The 22,954-nt window shown below is 53.8% G+C and overlaps 1 protein-coding gene across 1 annotated transcript in view; it reads left to right on the plus strand.

The window, feature by feature from the left end:
- TMEM164 (transmembrane protein 164) overlaps positions 1–20,173 on the plus strand; it is a 28,462-nt gene extending 8,289 nt beyond the window's left edge. Inside the window, exons 2-6 of the mRNA XM_078876095.1 lie at positions 11,482–11,531; positions 13,717–13,783; positions 16,587–16,665; positions 18,886–18,989; positions 19,631–20,173. Of these exons, the coding sequence (XP_078732221.1) occupies positions 11,482–11,531; positions 13,717–13,783; positions 16,587–16,665; positions 18,886–18,989; positions 19,631–19,837 (507 nt within the window). The 3' untranslated portion in view covers positions 19,838–20,173. The remainder of the gene's footprint in view (positions 1–11,481; positions 11,532–13,716; positions 13,784–16,586; positions 16,666–18,885; positions 18,990–19,630) is intronic.
- The last annotated feature ends 2,781 nt before the right edge of the window (positions 20,174–22,954 follow it).

Raw genomic sequence — 22,954 nt, forward strand, 5'->3', positions numbered from 1 at the left:
AATCCACGCGACCACGGGGAGAACATGAAAACGCCAAATTTACAGCAGCTGGCGTCAGGGTCAGGATCGAACCCACGACATCCCGTATACCAGGCGAGGGAGTTAACATCTCGTGACCATGGCACCCCATGTGCCTTGCCTTTGATTTGTTTTATATTATTTATATTACAATAAAATACAAACCACAACCAGACCTAATTTATAGATGTTCCCAGGCACCGCCGCACAAGAAACAAATTGGGAAATAAATAAATCACACTTTTTATCTTAGAGCGTGGGAAGGGCACCGCCCGGCTCTGTGCGATAACGCAGCCGCCTTGGGCGGTTATACAGCAAGGCAACAGAGCATTCATCTTTTGGGTAAACTCATCATCATCATCCACACTTCCGATTAGCATGGTTGCCTACGTATGGTGCGAAAGAAGTTCAACATACATCCAAGGTCATCATCACACGAGCATTCTCGCTAAACGGCGTGCCGTAGTTTTGGCACTCGGTCTGCAGTCGCTTGTAGGGCCGAGGTAGAGCTGTGAGATCCTGCGCTTTGTGCTCCGAATTTAAAGCACTCCCGATTTGGCTTTCGTCCAAACTTGCCCGTTCACTGTTTCACCCCCTGTTCCTCATTTGTCTCTCGAGGGTCAGGGATTTTAGTGGGTGGGTTTAGGGTGGGGGGGACTGGGAGTTGGGGGGAGAGGTATAGCAGTGACTTTTTAAAGATTAGCCTTTCATTTGTGACAAAAAAATTAAACACTTGTCTTTTCTTGAAGTACAAAACGTGAAATTGGTATCATGTCATGAGCCGAGGGTCCAGAATCTGCGCAGAGTAGTGGTTCGTACCATTTGTTAAAGAACGGACTGCTGAAGGAGATATTGCAGAACTATGACTGAAAGCTCTTTCAATTGACCCTCTCATCCACCGCACACGAGAGCGTGGCACGTTTGCAAGTAAACGCATCCGGAGAAATTCCATCGCATGTCAGTGAAACGCTTCTTTGTAAATCTTAGAGCTGGGATTTAGCCAAATTTAGTGCAAAATCTGATTTCATGAGAATATTTGTGCACAGTAAACGGTGACCAGGCTGTGACCATCAACTTATGAGAATTGAGAACCCCATTTAATCGCGGGCAGTGGCTGAAACCCGTTTTCGAACGGAGGATCTTGTCGATGCCAGTTCAGTCCCCTGACCTCTGTGCCACCTGGTCAACTTATTTGATTGACTTTCGAGCCACGGACCCAGAACTTTTGCTCTTCAACCGCATCTGCCCTGGGACGTCGCATGTTGGTGGCATCGCCGGGAAGCAGCTCAGAGGCCAAATTGAAATATTGATGAGACGAAATTATTCGTCTTGGCAAGGTGAGAATTCAAGAGACCCTGGATGAGTCTTATTTGCAAGAGTGACCTGGGTCATCAAAAATGGTGAAAGCAAAACGGATCAAATCAAACCGCTGGATCACGATGCCACTGTTCATGAAGACACGTTTTTGCAACTTTGGAAAGAAAAAACAACCGGGCGTTTGCCAACCCTTTAATTGATGCTGAGCGTAGGTGTTGCCCCCCCCCCCCCCCCATTGTCTTGCTGACGCAGCTCTGATGAAATGTTGGTTTTGATGCCGCAGCCAATTTGCGTGGCTGGATGTTCCTGTGTAATTCATCATCATCATCAGCAGCAGCAGCAGCCGTGATCCATTTAACATTGAGCGAAGGTCTCCCCAAGACGTCGCCATCTCTCTCACGGTGCTGTGATGTAACAATCTATTTAGCGTCTCGACACGAGCTGGTTTTTCACAATTCCATCTCCACTGTAGGCGGCCTCATCGTCAGTCTCGACCGCCAGCCATCGCCCCTGCGAGCTGTGGCGTGTCCTGCCCAAGCCCCACTCGTTGTAATTCACGGTTAATGTTACGTCTCTAACTTACGTAAGTTCTCCTCTATTCATGCAATCGCTCACGGTTGACATTGAAACGCTACATCCGATGCGCACATGGGAGCTGCTGTTGCGTGAAAGTCAAAGTGATGTCCCACTCGTATGAGGCGGTGGTTGTAATCCAACATTCCTACGACGGGGGGCGAGTCTCTCCGTAGGACAACCGCGGTTGGCTTCCCCACAACGTGGTACTCGTTTTAACGAACCTGCAGGGATGATGGGCTGATATTCTTAGGTTTTTTCGGTAAAGTCACGTAGGTAAAAAAAAATTAAATTATAATTAATAAAAGTAAAATAAAAATAAAATAAAAATCACGACGTTTCGGAGGCAACACAAGCTTCCGTCTTCAGGTGGAACCGTCACAACACGATCAAGTGATACAGCAATCGTGCTGTGACGGTTCCAGCTGAAGACGGAAGCTTGTGTTGCCTCCGAAACGTCGTGATTTTTTTTTTACTTTTATTTTATTTTTTTACCGACGTGACTTTACCGAAAAAACCTTAGAATATGAATCCTTGCAGTCGCGAAAGCTTCAAATCTAGAATGATGGGCTGAGTCAACGCCCAACCAGGATTTGAACTCTGAACCTTCCGCTGGCATTGCGTGCGGTTGGAGTCTTAATCGCTCGGAACCATTTGCTATCCACAGATGTCCTTTCGAAATCACGTGGTGTGATGTCCCCGCATGCTTTAAACAGGATGCTTAAAAAACAATTGTTACACATATATGGAACTATTGTTTTTAATGGAAAAAGAACGGATAATACACTGTAACACGATAACAAATGTAATATTAAGAGCTTCAAAAAGTCAGAGTTTCCACTTGTTCGCCATCGTTGTCAACACGTGCCTGGAATCTTCTCCAGGTGGTCTCCAGAGCCCGGAGGCACATCGCTCGTGGTGTCGTTGCAAATTCTCAGAAGTCTTCACATTTTTGTTAAAGCACCCTGGACAAACGCCTCCGGTTCGTTTTGACTATTGGTTCGTGCGACAAAAAAACGCTGGGGAGTGTACTGTGGCATCCCGTGGTGGGCGGAACGCAATTTGGACCTCCCATGCAATTTCCCCATCGCCACCCCCCCCCCCACTCTGGTACCCCGGCACCTGGACCCCTTGAGGCAAGAGTCCCCGTGCAGTTGCACCGCCTGCACACTCCATCGCTACGCCATTGCACACGAACCTAACAACAATCTGATCTGTCCCCTGCCCATCTGAGCGAAGGGTATGCACTCCTCGTCTGCTCTTTACACCCCTGAGCAAATGTACGGTGCAAATTCCATATTCCTGTGACAACCAGTATGTATGTATGTATGTTGAACTTCTTTCGCACCGTACGTAGCCAGCCGTGCCAATTGGAGGTGCGGGGAGAGGACAACCAACTAAACGCAAAAAAGAAATGAGTTTTCAATCGAGATTGCATAGCTCCGGTGGCTTCCTGATATCGGAAGGAAGAGCGTTCCAGACGGCCGCAAAAACGCATCCGAAAGCGCGCGATGCCGCTGCGAGGATGACCGGAGTTTGCGTGGTGGTGTTGACTTCCCCCACAAGGCAGTGCTCATCGCGGCCGACTCTCCCCACGTTGGCCAAACATCTTGGAAGAGGAGTGGCCCACCCATTCCCACTGCTGGGTGGACAGAGGTGACGGGGTCGAGTTTGTAAACTTGCTCCTTTGTTACTGCCGCGCTGGGAGAAATTGCATCGGACCGGTGGCGTCTGGCTTGCGAGCGCAGCGCGCAAATCCATCAAGCCGCGGTGACGTCCCCTGCAGGTGTGCTCTTATTACAAAACGAACCGGCCAAAAACATCCCGAGCAGGAGCGTCTTGAGAAATTCCTGACGCCCAGTGACCCGTCCCAGGGGTGACGCGTTTTCCCGCTTGTCACAGAGGTTCGCGGTTCGAGCCTGGCCATGCGAGGGAATCCGAAAGAAGAAGTTGTGTGACCTGTAGTGTGGTGGTTTAGTGAACGGGTGAGTGAGTGTGTGAGTGTGTTTGTCGTGGGCAGTTTTCGTTCTAGATTTAGAAGTGCATAACTCCAGTGGCTTCCTCATATCGGAAGGCAGAGCATTCCAGACGGATGCAGAAGTGCATCCGAAAGACCGTCTTTGTTTGATGGCCAGTCAACAACCGCTGCGAGGATGGCGACCGGTTTATGCTCCTTGACGAGCTATTCATACAAAAAAAAAGCGCACGTACCGTCCGTGGGAGACGGAGCGGCGAAAACAGCCCGTGTGAAGGGGCCATGAGGGGAAGGCGACAGCTCTTGGGACGCTTTCATCCAGCAGTGGATAGATCATAACCGATGGCAACGGCGATGTCACTGCGAGGAGGAGGGTCGTGCTGAGGCCGTTTGGCCACGTCCTCTTGTTGGCCACTGTATTTCTGTTCCGCACAGCGGTGGGGCTACAAAACCAGAAAAAACCCACGCTTTCAAAAAAAAAACATCTCAAAGGTTCCGCTACGCAGATAGGCGGCCAGCAAACCCGCTCGTTGTACTTCCAACAAACAAACAGACGCCGCCACCGCCACTCCGCCTCTGTCTCTTGAGTCACCGGGTCACATGAAGGCTCAACATCGCCGCCACCCGCGCTCAGCGTTGCGTCATCGTTCCCCAGTGACCCTCTCGCCCCCATCTCGCCGCACCTCGGACTCTCGGCCCACGTTGAGCCCCGTTGGTACCGAGCTGGGAGACCACCAGAGAGAATACCAGGGGTTATAGGCTTGGAGCTAGGCGAGGTGGCCAGGAAATAACACTGACAAATGGAATTCCTGAATCCATATTTTGTGTGTGTGTGGCTTTGGGTGTTTGGAGTTATTTTCTGGGTACTCGGACGACACTGGGTTACTCCTCAACGTACAGTGGTGGATTGTTGAATCCATCTGTGCGGAGCTTCGAGCGTCGCCTCGCCCCCATACGATTGTGGGGGAGGACCCTCCCGAAATAGACTTCGTGAGGCTTGGCACGGGTTTCCTGCTCAAGCATGACGGAGATGTGGGCACACGGGGGGTGTGGGAGTCGCGAGCGGTGTTGGGAAAGGTGCTGAAGCTCACCCACGCTCCTTGTATAGAGACCCACCACATCCAGCACCGGCAGAGTTATCACGAGGTCGCTGCCGTTAGCCATGGCCATGAATCGAACTCTGGGCAGAGGTCGAAACCGGGTACCCGATACCCGGCTACCCGTACCCGGCCAGGTACGGGTACGGGTACCCGTTTGCGACCCTGGTGCGGCCGGGTACGGGTACGGGTAGGCCGTGAGTCACTGGTGAGTCACCGTTTGTCACTCATTTCGGGTAGGGTACGGGTAGGGAACGGGTACCCGTACCCGGCCAGGTACGGGTACCCATTTGCGACCCTGGTGCGGCCGGGTACGGGTAAGGAATCAAAACCGTTTGCGACCTCTGACTCTGGGCAACCCGGTTCAGCGATTCCGCGTGCTAACCGCTGCGCCACCGCTCCACAAGGGGAACGCCGCATGTACACAGCAGGTGGTCGGGTTTAATCGCTCGCAAATGGAGAGCACGCGGAGCATCATTAGAAGTGGGCCAGGGCCCTCTTTAATATTTCACGACCACCGCCCCCCTCCCCCCTCCCCTCCCCGCCGCCGTCTGTGTAGATGATCCACGTTGCTGGACGAGCAATCAACTTCAGCCCTCGGGGAGAATTGCTCCCTTGCTGCAAGAGCTGCGGCGATTTGGTCGACTGAAATTTCTGATCGATCTCTTTACCAGCGGTCGATTCCTGGGAAGACCCTTTATAATAGACGGCCGCCCTGATATCTCCCTCCCTCCACCCCCGTGGCTAAAAACCGGACCTGATTATGGGCTCCTTCGCCTCGTATCCAACGGGAAGGGAGTTCACCCAAGTCCGTTAGGATCTGACAAACTCCCCTCTGGGAATTCCCTCCGGCGTCAATTCCTCATCGGTCCGCAGAGGTTTCGCAGTTTCGAATTCGCGATGCCTTTTCTTCTTCTTCTGCGGCCGTCTCATCGCCGACGCCGCCGACGAGAGCGGAGAACGTCGAGCAGCGGCATTTCCCTGCGCGCCGGCGGGACGAGAGGGCCAGCCCTCCAGCGGAGGCATCGGCAAGAGGCGCTCATCTCTCGCCGATGTTCGAGCCGTCGAGCGGGGTGATGCGTGCGCGACATCGCGCTTCGCCGTGGTCGCGAGGCTTCGAGATCTGAAGAGTTGGTGGGGCACATTCTGGGTGATTTGGTGACTGAATGGACAAGAGGGAGGGGAGGTTGTAGAATTAAACAGCCCCAGACCACCCTCTGACCCCATCAGACTTAATGGGGCGCTGGCTACAATGTGCACTGTGTCATCAACTTCGATTCTATGCTAACATTCTGCTGCCACCACCACCACCAAATATAAAGATCCCCTTCCCCCCGTGTAGCCTTAACAGACTGTTGGGGCAAGTGCTGTTAGCGAGAACCTATGAAGGCTGGCACGGCACACGAGGGGGTGCGCGGACAACACCACGCCCGGCCGCCTTTGTCTCCCCAGTGGCGATGTTTACACACCGCACCACCATCAGTACCGACGCCTTTCAGCCGCGTTTAATTCACTTCCCGTGCGTCACGCATGCGGCCGCTGCAATGACGAATTCTTCACAGCCCAGCAATACCATGTAGCAGCATCAGCAGCACCATCATCATCATCATCAGCAGTAGCAGCATCAGCAGCACCATCATCATCATCAGCAGCACCATCATCATCATCAGCAGCAGCATCATCATCAGGAGCAGCAGCACCACGTGGCGGAAGGGTTCGAGGGGCTGCTGGAAGATGAGACAGCTGCATTGGTGGTGGGGTCACAGGCACAGGGGAGAGAGAGCTTAATTCAAAACAGGCCCCTGCTGCTCCTGCTGTTGCTGACAGCCACTACAGCTGCAGCCAATACAGCCACTACAGCTGCTTCGATTGATCATAGTTACGACAACTGCTGCTGATGATAGTTAATAGAGCTGCCGATGCTGCAACTGACTGACGTTACCGTTGTTGCTGATACCGATAGTTACTACAGATGCTGCTGCTGCTGCACTATTACTGCTGCCGATAGTCACGGCAGCTACTGCTGCTCTCGCATGAATCGCCAGCCTCCTCTTTGCACGCACTTGGACTCGCCACGTAAGCTTCCCAAGAGCCCATCAGCTCACGAACCTTTGCTGGTGGCTCAAACCAGATTCGCACTCGGGGTTCTCAGCGGTGCCAAGCTCAGCCCTCTCTTGACGACCTCTGGGTCATATCCGGCCACAACTTGCAACATGGAAACTTCTGGCAGGCCACAAGAGCACAGGTCACTAAAGCACTCTTTCATTGTTCTACAATCCGTTAATGGCGAAATAACCACGCCAACCCATGCCTCTATTCCAATCGCTCGCAATGCGCCTGATCTCGTCAGAGCGTGGAAACTAAGCAGCTTTGAGCCTGGCTAAGTGCTTGGAGGGGTGACCACCGATGTACAAACAGGTTGCTATAGGCTGATGTTGTACTGTACTTCGATGCTCCAACTTCGACGAATCCTCGCTTTCACTAACCCGCACTGCCCAGCGTGGTGAAGTATAGTTTTTCTTTTACAGAATTCGAAAAAATTGTCTCCGAATTATTCCGACCCCCTGGTACAGCTTTTAGGGGGGGTGGCGGGGGGGTCCCGCCTTCGGGAGGAGCCCGCACAGCTAATGGCATACGTGTTTACACTGCCCTAGGCATAAACAAAGCGAGGAAAACGCCTCGTCGCCTGCTGCTTCTCTCATCTCGCCGCACGTCAGCCTCTCTCTCGCCTGCTCCGTCTCATCTCACCGCATCTCCGTCCCGTTTGCATCTCTCACCGCTCATCTCACTGCACCTCCACCTCTTGTCAAGCGGCTTGTCATCTCGCTACAGCTCTTCCATATCACATCGCCGGGAGTTTAGACATTAAAGGCGGGTGAGGGGGGTTAAAAAATATATTTCTGCATTGGGCCCCCCCCAATATGGGCTTGCACCCCCACCAACTATGCACACTCGGAATTTAAAATCGTTTTTTGTGCGGTGTCCTAGCGTGCGACCTGGGGCAGCTGCTAGAACGAGGGGTAGAAACAAAACATAATCTGATCCGACGTGGAGAGGACTCCATTAAATCCGCTACCGCCACCCTCTAAACCCCAACACTAATCTGGGGAGTGGAGAAACTCTTGCTGCAGAATCCAGACCAGCCGGGTGGATGAGTGGGCGGGCGAGTGGGTGGGTGGGTATTATGGGAAGGGATCACGAGAGGATTTAACAAAGCTTGGCCTTAATAATAAAACGATCGTGATACAAGGACGTGCATGCTCTCCGCGCTGGGTCTGCGTGGGTTAGGGAAGGCAGGGAGCAAAGGTGATGCATAAATTAATATTATAATAGTGGTAGGACCATAGAAATACAGTACAACAAACGATGCTGCTGCACCGCCATATTTGTTGACGTGGATAAGAAAGAATGGGTCATGAGCTGTTTTTTCGCGAATGGCCCATTGCGAGTGGCGCTTGTCTCTCCAATCACTATGCAGGCTCACCCCTGCTTAGCTTCCGAGATCTGACAGGATCGGGCGTACGCTGGGATATTTGGGTCCCAGGCCATCTGGGGCATATTACATTCCACGAACCGTTTTGCATCCGAGGAAATGAGCACAAAGAATCATTGGGAATGTCCAACGCTTGGAATTGCACAGAGAGCCAGAAAGAAGAACACGTGGTTCTTATCATCGTCAACTTTGTACCTTATTTATTTAAAGGGGCACCGGTGAAATGTTATCTTCCTTGCCTGGTAAGCAGGAGGGTCCGGGGTTCGATCTCGACCCTGACGCTTGCTGTATATTTGGACTTTGCAAGTTGTCCCCGTGGTCACGTGGATTTCTTTTCTCCGGGTCCTCCGCCGGCCCATGCACTGAGATTGTTTAGATTATTTTGTTGCTATAAATGTCCAAATGATGGACCACTTTGTTGAGCTATCATTTGTGGCCAGGTCGCTTCTGAAAAATAAATGAATACCTCGGTGGGCTTTCTTTGGTAGGATGGGGATGATTTAGTTTTGTATTTGTTTGTGTTTGGGTAATTTGTTTACATTTGTTGTGCTTTGCACTCCTGTTATGTTTGTGTGTTGTTTGTTGTTGTAACTTTCTGACCCGCCCCTACTGGACATCTGTGAAAAATAACTTTGTAGCTCATCGGATTCCTCCTCCTGCGCTATAAATAAATATTCTGATTCTGGAGATGAACGAGCGAGCGTCCCCCGCTGGGGAACGACGCCCGAGGGAGGATGCCCAGCACGAGATGGAGCAATGATTTATCCTCCTCGTTTATTCTCACGCTTTTTTTGCCCAGGAAAAGCCTCGCTGAGTTTCCCTTTCATATCACGGTCTCTGCCAAGGCATCGCAGTAAGGGGGGAATGCTGTGATGTCGAATCTGCATAAAATAATTTGAATGCAATTTTTCAGCATTTGTGATGTTTTGGTCGATGCTTGGTTACATTGCATGGGTGGGGTTTTTTTTGCAAAACGGAGGAAACACCGCGGGAGCGAACGCGGTGGATAGGAGATGTTAACTACCTCGCCTGGTATACAGGAGGTCGTGGGTTCGATCCCGACCCTGACGCCTGCTGCTGTATATTTGCAGGGTCTCTCTCTCCTCGTGGTCGCGTGGATTCTACTTCGGGCCCTCCGGTTTTTCCCCCCACATTTAGAAACGCGCCTTTAGAGTCTTTGGCTTAGAAATGTCCCCGTGATAAGCCACTTCTTTGAGCTATCATTTGTTGCCAGATCGCTTCTGGTTAGGCGCTATATAGCTCAGTAGGCCCTTACCTGTGAAAATACAAATAAAATGTTTTTAAATAGTCATGGTTTTTAACCCATGCAGAACAGGGACATAAAATAACTCCACACAGCCACCCAAGTCCGGAATCTAACACGGGCCTTTCTTGGTGTGAGTCGCGAGTGTTACCACTGCCTGGGGCGCACCCTTCATCCCGCAGTGGATAGATCAACGCTGCAGATTATGACGAATATATAAACGACTACTGCGGCGGTTAGGGTCGTAATCTATTGCTTTTAGGTAAATTCAAAATCTTACGTAGGCGAGGAACATGTGTGAGTTGTTGGGGGTTCTGTGCGTTTTTTTAAACGAACGTCTTCCCTTTTCACTCTGGAATCTCTCACCTTGCCCCCCCCCCCCCGGGCGGCTCCGTTCGGTGCACTCCGAGGAACCGCCTCGACTCGTTCCATTAACGCCGCGCGAGCGCTTCGCCCTCGCCGCGGGTTCGTGCTTCATCCTCTCGGACAGGAGAACCCACGGGCTAAAACACACGACCCACACCCGCGAAGGCGAGCTGCCTCGTACAGCCTACGCAGCGCCGTTGGGGCGAGTGCTGTTAGCGAGCGGCCGCCTCGGGGAGGGGAGGGCCGGCGAGCCAAGTGTGGCCAGCGTCGTGCCACACCGCATTTGAATGTCTACCGACCCCCCCCCCCAGCGCTGATGTTTTACACACCGCGCCAGGTATTTACATGAGGCTGAGTCGACCTACAGGAGGCCCAAGACCGTCTCGGGTGTTTGTCGTCGATGGCGGTCGGTCGCGAGCACCACCGGTTTCGTAGCGCAGCAGCGGTGCTGAGCGGTGCTCCTGCTCACGTACGCACTGACACACTCGCACAAAATGCACACACACACACGCACACACGCACGCGCATGCACGTTTACAAATGCGTGCCTCAGCATTGCGAGAGGTTTCTAAAAGCCCCGCCAGATCAAATTCCACTCTGATCTAATCGTCCAGGTTTGGTTAAATCTGAAGCGCTATCACTCTGGGGTCCCAAGGTGAGAGTGGCAGCCCAGAATGAACCGCACGATAACGGGGTACGCGGTTAACGGGGGACGCGGGGTAACGGGGTAACGGGGTAACGGGGGCACGGGGTAACAGGGACGTGGTTAACGGGGGCCGCAGGGTAACGGGGCCGCAGGGTAACGGGGGCACGGGGTAACGGGGGCACGGGGTAACGGGGGCCGCGGGGTAACGGGGTAACGGGGGCACGGGGTAACGGGGTAACGGGGGCACGGGGTAACGGGGGCACGGGGTAACGGGGGCACGGGGTAACGGGGGCACGGGGTAAAGGAGGGGCAGTGTAAATTTGTCCAAGTTGAAAGATGACACGCGGCACATTACGTAATTGAGAAACGCACAGCGATCATCACACACGACTGAGAAACACTTAGCAGGGCACTGCGGATCACTACCATTAAGACTCTTTCAGTGCTGTGAACATGGTGGCCTCAGTTTGATTCCTGACCATGGCCAACACCGGCGACGAGCGATATCTGAACCGGGCGTGCCCCTCCTCCCTTCGCCAAGTCGCAATTACCAGCGTGGTGAATTATGATGAAAAAATGTGTATCGACAGCGGGCTGCAAACTGTGTCTGTGTGTTGTGAGTGTGTTTGGTGTAAACCCGCAGCAGTGATGGGTGGGGTGCCTGGTTAATGTTCAAGTATCGCGCCGACACAATCTAAGCCGCGTCTGTTCTGCGGATTTGTTTCGTTTCAGATCGCACTCTTGGCGCTGCCGCCATGCAAGACGACCATCGTGCTGTTCAGGTGAGGGGCCGTTTTGAGACGCGTGGGGCCGTGTTGGGACCCACAACGCCGGGTTTGAGCCACTCCGCTTGAGAAACCCGGTTTCATCGCAGGCGGCTGAGACCGGATTCGAACCCAGACTCTCAGCGGTGTCAGCACGGTGCTCTGACTTCCGAGCCACCCCGGGTCACCTCGTGTCACCTCGTTAAAATTTACTCTCTGACTGGAGTGCGCCTGTTAATGAGTTTCCAGGCCCGGTTCATTACACGGGGCTTATGATTACTCTGAGCGAATACAGACGTCAAGCTCCATCCACGTCGTGTGCGCGACGTGCCACGCGCACACACACCACGCGCTGGAACAGCTGCAGTCCACCGTGTGCTCTTTCAACGGAAGAGGAGCAACGGCAAAACGACACAAACTCTGCTGAAGCCCTCTCGTCGTGGCGAGCGGCAGGCATTGGCATCGAGCTCCCGAACAACATTGCCACGCGCGTGACTGAGAGCCGCACACCCGTGCCACGCAATAAGATCCCACGTCGTGTTCGTAAACTAAATATTCCGACTGCGTCTGTGTGCATTGTCACATGTAGACGCTACATTAATACAAATGAGATGATAATCGCACCTTATTGTAATACCGGTTTGGAGCCCTGTGTCAATCCACTGCTGAACGAAGGCCTTCCCCACGCCGCGTGAAGTCTGCGAGGGGTTTGTGGTGCAAACACTGAATTGGACGAAAGCATCTTAATATGTAGAGGACCGCGAAAATTGGGAAATATTTTGGCGCCGGCTCTGGCCCCAGGTCGCACTCGGTCTCTTGTTCCGAGAGCGAGCGAGTACTGCGCGACAGCCCGTCACAAATTGCCGTAATTATTTTGGTTTGACCCGCACTTCGCCACGCCGGTCGGTGCGGCCTGGCGGAATAACATCGGCGCTAATGAAGCGGTAGGCGGGCAGGTTGCGGAGCTTGGTCGAGGCTGTGTTTTTTTTGGGGTGGCCGTTCTTTCACGCGTAAGTGGCCCTGGCAGGCGTTAATGACTGATGAAGGCATTCCAAGCGCGTCGTCTCGAAAGCCAAGGGACTTCCCCTGCAAATCCCAGTCAAGCACAAAGGAGCCCTTCATACATTTTGTTTTGTTGAAATAATGGCAGAGGACACTGCTGCCTTGTTTCATTCCACTTCAGAGGCAAAGATCGCCCGTGTAGCCTGTGACAGGCTGATGGGGCAAGTGCTGTTCATGTAGCACCTATAAAGGCGGGTGGCCAACACCACGCCCGGCCGCTTTAATTCCATTTCACACACAGAGACACACACACGTGCACACACGCACACACACGCGTGCACACACGCGCGCACACACGCGCACTCCATCACACAAACATCCACCCAACACATCTGACAAACGAGCGTGCGCACACACACACACACTTTCATTCTGCTCCTTGTAGTGAAGGGATGGCTTTGTGCATGTTGCAGTGTGTGTGTGTGAGTGAACGAGCATTCGTGCATGTGGATGAGATCATGTTTTGCGTGCACCCTGGGGGGAGGAATGCGTGTGTTCACGTGTTGCATGTATGTGTGTGTGTGTGTACGTGTGTACGTGTGGGGGGAGGGTCATTGACGCATCGGTTAGCGCACTGCGCTACGAAACATGCCGACCTGAGTTCAATTACCGATCGCAGCAGACCTCGGTTACTAATAACTGTACCGGTCCTGGGCCTCACCTAGGTCGACTCGACCTTAAACGAGTACCTGGCGCCGCGTGTAAACATCAGTGCTGCTGGAGAGACAAAGCCGGCCGGGCGTGGTGCTGGCCACTCACCCCCTCGTGTGCCGTGCCGGCCTTAATAGGCGCTCGCTAACAGCACTTGCCCCAACAGTCTGCGACAGGCTTGTGCGTAAAACAACAGCCCACTTCGGTGCTGTCACGTGACGACGCCGGGGTGTCTGGGAGAGAGGCTGCGAGGCCGATGCTGATCGGCTGTTTCGTGGCCACCGCGGTGGCTCGTGGCAGAAGCCGCCGGCTGGGTGCCAGTGGCCTGGTGGTCCCTCCACCATTAAACTACCAAGCGGCGTGGGAAAAGCACTAAGCGGTAGCATGTTCCGGATGCCCCAAGGGGACCCGGCGTCTGTGTCGTCTCCTGGCCAAAGCGCACGCGGTGGAGCCTCGAGGGATCTTTGTGCTTTTGTCCCGGCGGGTGCAGACTGCACCTGCACATGCTGAACGGGGCGATCCTGGCGCTGCTCTTCCCCGTGGTCAACACGCGCCTGGTGAGTGAGCAGCAGCAGCAGCGACGGCGGCGACGGGCACGGAACCCTGCGGTGGGACTCGAACTCGGGCTCTGTGATCTCAGTCGGTGAGGCGCCTTGGAGCCAAGCAGCTCCGTTAGAAGGGAACGGCCACAGCCCAGGACCGTTGGCAGTGGAGGCGGCTACAGACCACAAAGTTACATGGAGATCCATAGTTACATGGAGATCCATAAAGATACATAGAGATCCACAGTTACATAAAGATCCATAAAGATACATGGAGATCCACAGAGTTACATGGAGATCCACAGAGTTGCATAGAGATTCATAGACTGAGGCAGGGGCGGTTTCTTCATTAGGGCGATTGGGCGACGCACCACCAATGTCATTCAACCACAGAGTCACGCTAGCCGTCACTGTGCCTCTGGATATAGTCCAATCAGCGTCATGCTACGTTCTGTGGAGTACCGCCTCTTTTTGGGCGATTTCACTCCGGCTGAGAATCGCCTCGAGTGGCCCCATAGACTTACATTCAAAGATGATTTTTTTCGAACGGGAGGCGCTGAAATGCATTCTCTATGGCTTCCGGGAGGGCTCGCCCTAACGTGCTTACGTCATCATACGTAAGCACGTTTCATCCAACAATATAATTTGTCGCCACCTAGTGGAATCTTTAATTAAAGAAACTTGAGTGGATTGTATTAATAGTGAGTATAGAAACAAACAATATGTATTGTAAGAGTCACTTTATTTTTCATTAATATTAAAGAAGTGAAGTTACCTTTACATGCTTAAGCTGTTAATTTATCCATTGCATGGGTGGACCTTATCCTTATCAATCATCCAGACATTTGCCCCCCCTGAGAGATTTTGCAGGAGCCGCCACTGGACTGAGGCTCTATTAATTCAGCTGGCGAGGCCCCATTGAGCTGGGCCTGTTAAGAGGATGACGACAGCCCCGGTTTGACGACGTCGCAGGGCGGTGGGACTGTGCACAAAACAACGATTGGTTTACACAAATGGCACGCCACAACTTGCCGCAAACAATGAACGGCGCTTAAATACAAGTGCAAAACCGTGTGTCGTACAAAAGAAAGACTCCCGTCACAGACGCTTGTAAAACAAACCGTGTCGGACAGCCCCAGAACTTAAACGGAGCTCGACTACGGCATTCGCAATGATTGTGGCATGAACGCACGTGCACGCACGCACACACGCGGCTCGGAGAGGACGAGTGTGAAATATTAACGGTTCGGTTCCACGGACAATCCAACACGTGGCAACGTTGTGTGACCCTCTCGTCACGGGGTGCGGGGAGGGTGATGCCAGCAGCCTTGACGGCGGCACGCTCGGTCTTCCTCCGTGTTGGACTCTGTGATGTTGATGAGTGTGGCCACCTAGCGGGGCGACAGCGTTGGTGGCAGCTACGGCAGGAGAAATCGTTGGGCTCCAGGGAGAAGATCGTCTTTTGTTAAGACGGTGCCGCGGCGGCTGATGCTGGAGAGACTCAAGCAGCCACTGCCTCTGTCAGAATGTTGTGATTGAGTTCGACGTGAAAACATTACTGAACATGTATATGGGGGAGGGGTTCCTTCGGTCAATCTCAAGGTTAAACCGAATCGAATGTAGTTTTTTTGCTTTGTGTTACGGGCGACAGTGGGGTGGCAGGGCCAATAAACCTCGATTGTCCGTGCCAACATCGGTGGTGTAGCGGCTAGCGCTACGCTGCGCTACGAACCCGGCTACCCGAGTTCGATGCCCGCTCACGGCCACCAACACCGGTGACGATTATCTGAACCGGTCATGGTTCTCCCCTAGGTCAACTCGGCCTCAAATGAGTACCTGGTGCGGTGTTTAAACATCGCCACTGGGGAGATAAAGGCGGGCGGGCGGGCAGGCAGGCGTGGTAGTGGCCACCTCAATAAACTAGTGCATTGGTGCACATTACAGCGGAAACGGGAACGGTACCGGAGGGCACAGAGCAAACCGGAATGAGAAAATAAACCCATCACGCGTCCTCAGCGGCTAACACCGGCTTGAGCAGAGTGCATGGCATTTGCTCCTGAAAATAAAGTGCGACCGTGCGCAACAAACGGCATAAGAAAAGTGCGGGTGTCACGGCGGCGAGATGTTAACTACCTCGTCCGGTACGCAGAAGGTTGTGGGTTCAATCCCGACTCTGACGCCTGCTGTATATTTGGAATTTGCGGTGTGTCTTATCTCGCCGTGGGGCGCGTGGATTGTTCTCTGGGTTCTCGGGGTTTTCCCTCCCCATTTAGAATCGACATCACGTGTTCAGCGTATTTGGCTGCCATAAATTTCCCCGCGATGATAAGCAAGCCCACTTCGTTTAGCTATCACTTGTGGTCGCTTCTGAAAAGAGAACTACGTAGCTCAGTGGGACCTTACCTGGTCAAAAGTAGCAAAAAATTATAAATTAAGAAACTGTTTTCCCCCCTTCTTAAATGTTAGATTGTATAGGAAGGCGAGCCTGAAAAGTTGGCACGTCTTGCACGCACCACGGAATTGAGAAATGCTCGGCGCATTTCCGACGTCCGTTGGCAGGGCGTTCCCGATGTTGTTTGGGGCGAAGCGGTAACGCTGGCACCTCGCAGCAACAAGGGGCCTGGGTTGGAGTCCTGACGTGGGCGCCCCTGCTGTGTGGAGTGTGTGTGTTCTCGCACATGCGTTTTTTGCCCTGACAGCCGCGTCTTCCGTACTGCCGATTTAAATAATTCCGAAGGACAGAGCGCACAGAGGGAAAGTGTTTCCAGAATCTGTGCGTTTAGCGTGATTTTTTTTTTCTCGTTGTCATCATCTGCAGCTGCCGTTTGAGACGGAGATCTACTACATCCAGCACATCATGATGTACATCGTGCCCCTCTATCTGCTTCGCTCGGGAGGTGAGTGGCGCATGGCGATCGTCGCCCCAACCCACAGCACGATTGTCGTTAAGAGTTGCGGTCGATCGCACCCACAGGGAGGCCTCGCTGAGTCTGGCAGGAGGGTCCTGCGTGTTTCCTAATTGAGTTACTTGCATTTTCATTTTAAAATAAAAATTTGACCTGCTCTTCAGCACTTGCCCCAACAGTCTGTTAAGGCTATATTCATTGTACTCCTTGCAGAGAACTGTACCGACACGACCGCACTCTACGATAGATGGTGCCAAACTGTGCCACATGACCTCCCGCATGGTCTTGTGGGATCCTCGGTACCGATGATGTTATTTTATTTTAATTTTTCTTCCAGTTTCGATGACGTGTACACGTGTACCAGGTCGACGTATACCAGATACACGTACACACGTCATCGGAAACAAAATCGGAAGAAAAAACTGATGATGTGCGCGTACGTCATCGGAACGGGGAAAGGGTTAATTATCTCAGCAGTGTCTTGAGACTCCGTATAAATCTCTTCCCGGCGTATTTTATGAATAAACACACGGTGCCGTGGTGCAGAGACGTGCATCCACACGCAAATGCATTCCCACGCTCATCCCAATCTCGTAATCCCATATTAGCCAGACGCTTTCATTCAGCCAAATCTATTTTTGCGTCGAGCATTTTGCCCTGGATACATGCAAAGCAGGCCTGGGAAACGATTAATTTTTGAAAGTTTTTAGTTACACGGCAGCGCAGGACATCGTGCACCCACCTACTGCTCTCTGGGTGCTGCGGCGGTGAGATGTTAACTCCCTCGCCTGTTATGCAGGAGGTCGTGGGTACGATTTCGACGCTGACGCCTGCTGCTGTATATTTGGAGTTTGCTTGTTCTCTCGCCCCGTGGTCGCGTGGATTTTTCTCCGGGTCGTCCGTTTTTTCCCCCTCCGCATTTAGAATCGACATCACGCGTTCAGCGTATTTGGCTGCCATAAATCGTCACGTGATGATAAGCCCACTAAGTTTAGCTATCATTTGTGGTCGCTTCTGAAAAAAAGAGCTACATAGCTCAATACAAAATAAATTGTTCAAATACTAAAAATCTCCTGACGTCATCAAGAAGTGGGTCCAAAACTGATCCCTGCGTAGAATTTCAGACGAGATCGCCGATTGTGGTGCTGCTACTGCTGCTGATTATGATGAGAGGGTTGCCACTTATTCCACTGTAGACCCAAACCTGGACATATTTATCAGCACACGGTCTCCTGTAAGAGTTGAACGCAGCAAAACCGGTACCAGATCTCCGTACGGAGTGAGTCTTGCTGCCGCCCAAACACAGGTGCCACGTCCTAGAATGTACCGGGTCAAAACCGGGACGGGTGCCAACCCAAGATGATGATGACAAAGTTGTTTGATGATGATGATGACTCTCCCACAGAGATGATGTTAACAGTAATAATAATCGTGATGAAGCCAGAGTATGTAGATTGACATAAATGACTCGCCAGCTTAGATGATGATGGTGACGATGATCGTTCCGCGTGTGTTGCGGGTGTGAGTTGATGTAAGGGGTAGGGCACACACAGATAAAGAGCTTGTGAATCAATCGGTAAACGTGGAAGGTCGGACTGGATAAGCAGAGGATCCCTATAGAATAATCTTCTGTAAAGCAGTGTTACTTACGTCTGCAATTTTACCAACACATTCATTGCCCATGCACACACACACACAAATAAAAAGATCCCCTGTATAGCCTTAAAACTCATCTTCTTGGTTCTTTCGGTAAAATCACGTAGAAGGGAAATAATAAAATAATAAAAATAAAACATAATAAAATAATTATCACGATAGCTGTCTCCCCGACAGACCTGGTCTTCACCTGAGGACGACTGCTTGCGTTGTGGCCGAAACGTCGTGAGAATTATTTTATTATGTTTTATTATTATTATTTTATTATTTCCCTTCTACGTAACTTTACCGAAAGAACCAAGAAGATGAATCCCTGCAGTCACGAAAGCTTTAAATCGAGCCTTAAGACTATTGGGGCAAGTGTTATTAGCGAGCACCTATGAAGGCCGGAATGGTACACCGGGGAAACACGACATCTGACGCTGTGACGTCGAAGCGTGCCCCCCCCCCCAAAGTGCAGGGCCCGGGGCAGTCGCCCCCCGATTCGGCGTGCACCCTCGGGCACGGGCTCTGGTTTGTGACGCTTCCACGGTTGGACCTCCCGTGCGTGTGCAGGGGGGGCGTACGCGCCGGAGCCGCTGGGGGACCCGTGGTGGGCGCTGCTGGCCACGGGCCTCCTCTTCTTCTACCACTTCACCGTGCTGCAGACGCTCGCCCTGGTGAGTCGCCGGGCGCGTGATCCTCTTCGTCCCCGAATGGGACGCAACGAGCTCCCGCCACTTCTCCCTGCCCTTGTTGACGTGTTGAGCTTCTCCCTAAGAGGGGCTGACCGCTGCCGTCAGCGCGGTGTCGGGTCTCCTGGGTTTCCTGTTGCCCAGTGGTTTCCATCTCGGGGAACTTTTTTAGTCTACGGTCGTCGGTCGTGGTCCATGCCCGAGTACATGTCGCTCTGGCGAGTCGTCGTTATAACAACGACGGTAACGACGACGTATTAATTATTATTATCGTAGTAACATCGGCGACGAATATATGAGCCCGTTCCTGGGCCTCCCCTAGGTCGACGCAGCCTCAAATGAGTACCTGGTGCGGTGTGTAAAAACACCGCCACTGGGGAAACAAAAAGGCGGCCGGGCGGGTGGCGCCGACCGCCGCCGCCGTGCCGGCCTTCGTAATCGCTCGCCAACGGCGCGTGCCCCCAAACGGCACATGGGGGCTGCACGGTGGATCTCCGTCGCTTGCGCGTCCCGGTGGGACCTATGATTAGCGCGGTTCGCCACGCGCGGTGCGAAAGCAGTTCAACGCGCAAACAAACAAAACGTTGCGGCGTCTCTCTCCCTCGTCCGCGCCTCTGCCGCCCCAGCTGACGCAGGTGAACCTCAACAACATGCTGTGCCCCGCCGTGTCCGACCCATTCTACGGCCGCTGGTACCGCCTGTGCGCGCTGTTCCACCAAACGGCGCTGGTCCTGCTGCACGGCAAGGCCGTCACCGTGGCCTCCAGGGCCTTGGAGCCGGCGCTCCGCGCGGCCTCCGCAGTCTTCCGACCGCCAACCAAAAAGATCGACTGATGCGACGCGTGCGTCCGTGCGCATGCGTGCGCGTGCGTGCGTGCGTGCACGTGCGTCCGTGCGCATGCGTGCGCGTGCGTGCGTGAACGTGCGTGCGTTCGTGCACGTGCACGTGCCTGCGCGGGGAGCGGAGGCGCAGTTGTGGGCGCACTGCACTACGAAGCCGGCGTCGCCCGAGTTCGATTCCCGGCCATGACCTGTGACGACGGTGATTATCTGAAAGTGCCACGGGCCCCTCCTCTAGGTCGACTCGGCCTTAAACGTGAGTTCCTTTTCGCGGCTGTGTAAACATCGGTATGGGAGGAGCTCGCCAACAGAACTCGCCCCAGCAGCCTGTTCAGGCTATGGGGTGGGGCGAGGGGGTTGGGGGGGACCTTTGCCTTGGCCGTGTCGCACGATCCCAGCACACGCAACGCAACAACTGGCCCGCTATAAACACACGGCCAATGCACTCACCCGCACACACAAAGACAAAGACCCCCCGTATAGCCTTAACAGACTGTAGGGGCAAGTGCTGTTGCGAGCACCTATGAAGGCCGGAACGGTACACGATGGGGTGGGTGGCCAGCACCACGCCCGGCCGCCTTTGTCTCCCCAGTGGCGATGTTGACACACCGCACCAGCTACTCATTTGAGGCTGAGTTGACCTAGGGGAGGTCCAGGACCGGTTCAGATAATCGTCAACGGTGTTCGGCCGCGAGCGGGAATCGAACCCGGGTCGCCGGGTTCATAGCGCAGCGCGCTAACCACTACACCACCGCTCCCCACACACACACACTCACCCACACACACATGCACACACTCACGCACACATACGCAGCGATTAAACAATATAAATTTCCTTTAGAACCCTGTGATCTGATGCGGTCAGGAACTGTCACAAATACGTCGTGGTCGGTGAATTCGCAAAGGGAACGGTGGCGCTGTGATTAGCACACCGCGTTACAATCCCGGCGACCCGAGTATAATTACCGGCCATGGCTAATATCAGTGACGGGTGAAATCTGAACCGGTCCCAGGGCCCCCCCCCCCCCCCTCCAGGTCGATTCAGCCTTAAATGAGTACCTAGTGCGGTATTTACAACCACACCAACGCTGGGGAGACAAAGGCGACCAGGGATGTTTTTTTTCCCCCCGGGGCCACACACCACCCCCCCCCCCTCGTGTAGGTGACCCCCCCTCCCCCTAACGTGGCTTGCCCCAAGTGCCACGTGAAAGGCTAAATGGGGACGGCGTCCGCGTGTGGCGGGGAAGTTACGGAGCACAAACTCGGCCACCAGGTTGCAACTTCCCGGGGCGGCACGAACACCGCCCCCGCCGCTTGCCATCGCTTGGCGGCCAGTCGGACTCGAGCACTCGGTTTGGGCTTCCCTTAAGTGAACTCGGCCTGAAATGAGTAGCGGCCGGGTGCAGTGGCGTGGTGCACGAGCGTTACGTTTTGAGACTAAGGGGTTTTTTTCCAGCCGCACCATCCGGCCGGCCTTAATAAGGCGCTCGCTCACAGCGACATGCATGGTTACACGGGCGGGGGGGGGGGTCTTTGTCTTTGCATATCGAGTCAACTGCGATTTTCGCCACGTTTTGCAGGTTATAAACAATGCTTGCCGGTAAGCAACACTGAACATTTCTTTTGTACGGGCCCCCCCCCGTTAGTTTAATCGCGGTGCTGCCCTCTCACTCGCCGAGGGCCTTGTGGGTCGGTGCCCACGTGACTGCAAACACGTGGGCGAGTCGACCCGCTTACTTAGGAGGGATGCAATGGAAACAAGACGGGTGCGAGCACCGAGTCTGAAGGCGCTCGTGTTTTTCCAGGAGGGGGGGGGGGGGGGTCCCGCGTTGGGCATTGGGATCTTCGGCCTTTGCGGATGAACACCGTTCCGTGTTTCGCCATCGGGGGGGATGCCGGAGAACCTGGAGGAGAAACCCGAGTCGGGAGTCGAACCCAGCGGCGTTATTTCTGTGAGGCACGAGTGTTACCAGTGCGCCACACTGCATGTTTGGAATTGAATGCTTCCTGCAGATGATCAAGAATTGACGACGGTGTTCCCTCGTTATCCGCGGGGGATAGGTTCCGGAGATGCTCGTCATTAGCGCCTTTCGCGGATTACGGTTTTGGAATATGGTACTCGCAACGTCCGCAGGTGCTTCTAAGGCTGCCATAAATTCTCTCCGTCTTTCTCATCACATTCTCTCATCACTTTATATCTCATCACTATCTCTTTATTTATCATCGCTTTCTTTCTCCATCTGTCCCTCGATGCAGTCGGGCAGGGTTCAAGATGCGATTCGCGCGCAGCCAAAACCGCGGGTAGCGATTTCGCGAATAACGAGGGAACGCTGCACTGAGAGAGAAAAAGAAAACCCCAGGAGAAAGCCATTGCCCTGGGAGAGAAGGCCGTATTACGACGTCCACAATGCAATGCAGTTTACGGGTTCTCGCCTCTCGTCTCGCTGTCGTTCGTCGAGTGCGATCGCTGGCCGTGAACGGATCGTGAACTCCGGCCGTGCCCGAGTTTTTTTTTTTTGTGTTTGAACGCGTCTCCCGACGCGTGCCACTGCGGTTATATGCAAGCCGAACCTCTGGGGGGCGGGGGGGGGACGACGGACCTCGTTGTCGCGATGCTTTGCCGTCGAGCGGTGCTGCCTTTGTCGGCCGTGGCGGGCGACGATGCAGCGCCGAGTCGGGTTTTCCCGTCCGTGCCGCGGTTGACACGCGTGTGCGCACGCGCGTTTGCGCTCATCGGGGAAACCCATGGGCTTTATTCCGCACAAAGGAAAAATCCCAAAGGTTCGCTTGGAGAGGATTTGCGTTCCCGGGATTGTACCGAGGGACGGGAAGGGGACCGGGAAGAGGACCAGTTGGGTTGGAGCCAGCTCACAGGCTAGCGGCGTCCTGTTGGCTGTCAAGTTAAAACGCGGCTTGGCCAGGACGGACGGTCTGGCCGCTGGAGGTGCTACGCCAGAGTATTGTCGTAGATCGCGCGGCCGTGAGAAGTGCCAATGGACACGGGGGAGGCCTTCAACCCAGCAGTGGGGATAGAGCGCGGCCGGCGACGATGAAGCTTGGCGCATAATATGCCGTCTCCTTGGACAACGTCAAACGGCACCGGTGGCCACG

Source organism: Lampetra fluviatilis, chromosome 43, assembly GCF_964198595.1.
Source record: "Lampetra fluviatilis chromosome 43, kcLamFluv1.1, whole genome shotgun sequence".
In the NCBI taxonomy this organism is placed as follows: domain Eukaryota; kingdom Metazoa; phylum Chordata; class Hyperoartia; order Petromyzontiformes; family Petromyzontidae; genus Lampetra; species Lampetra fluviatilis.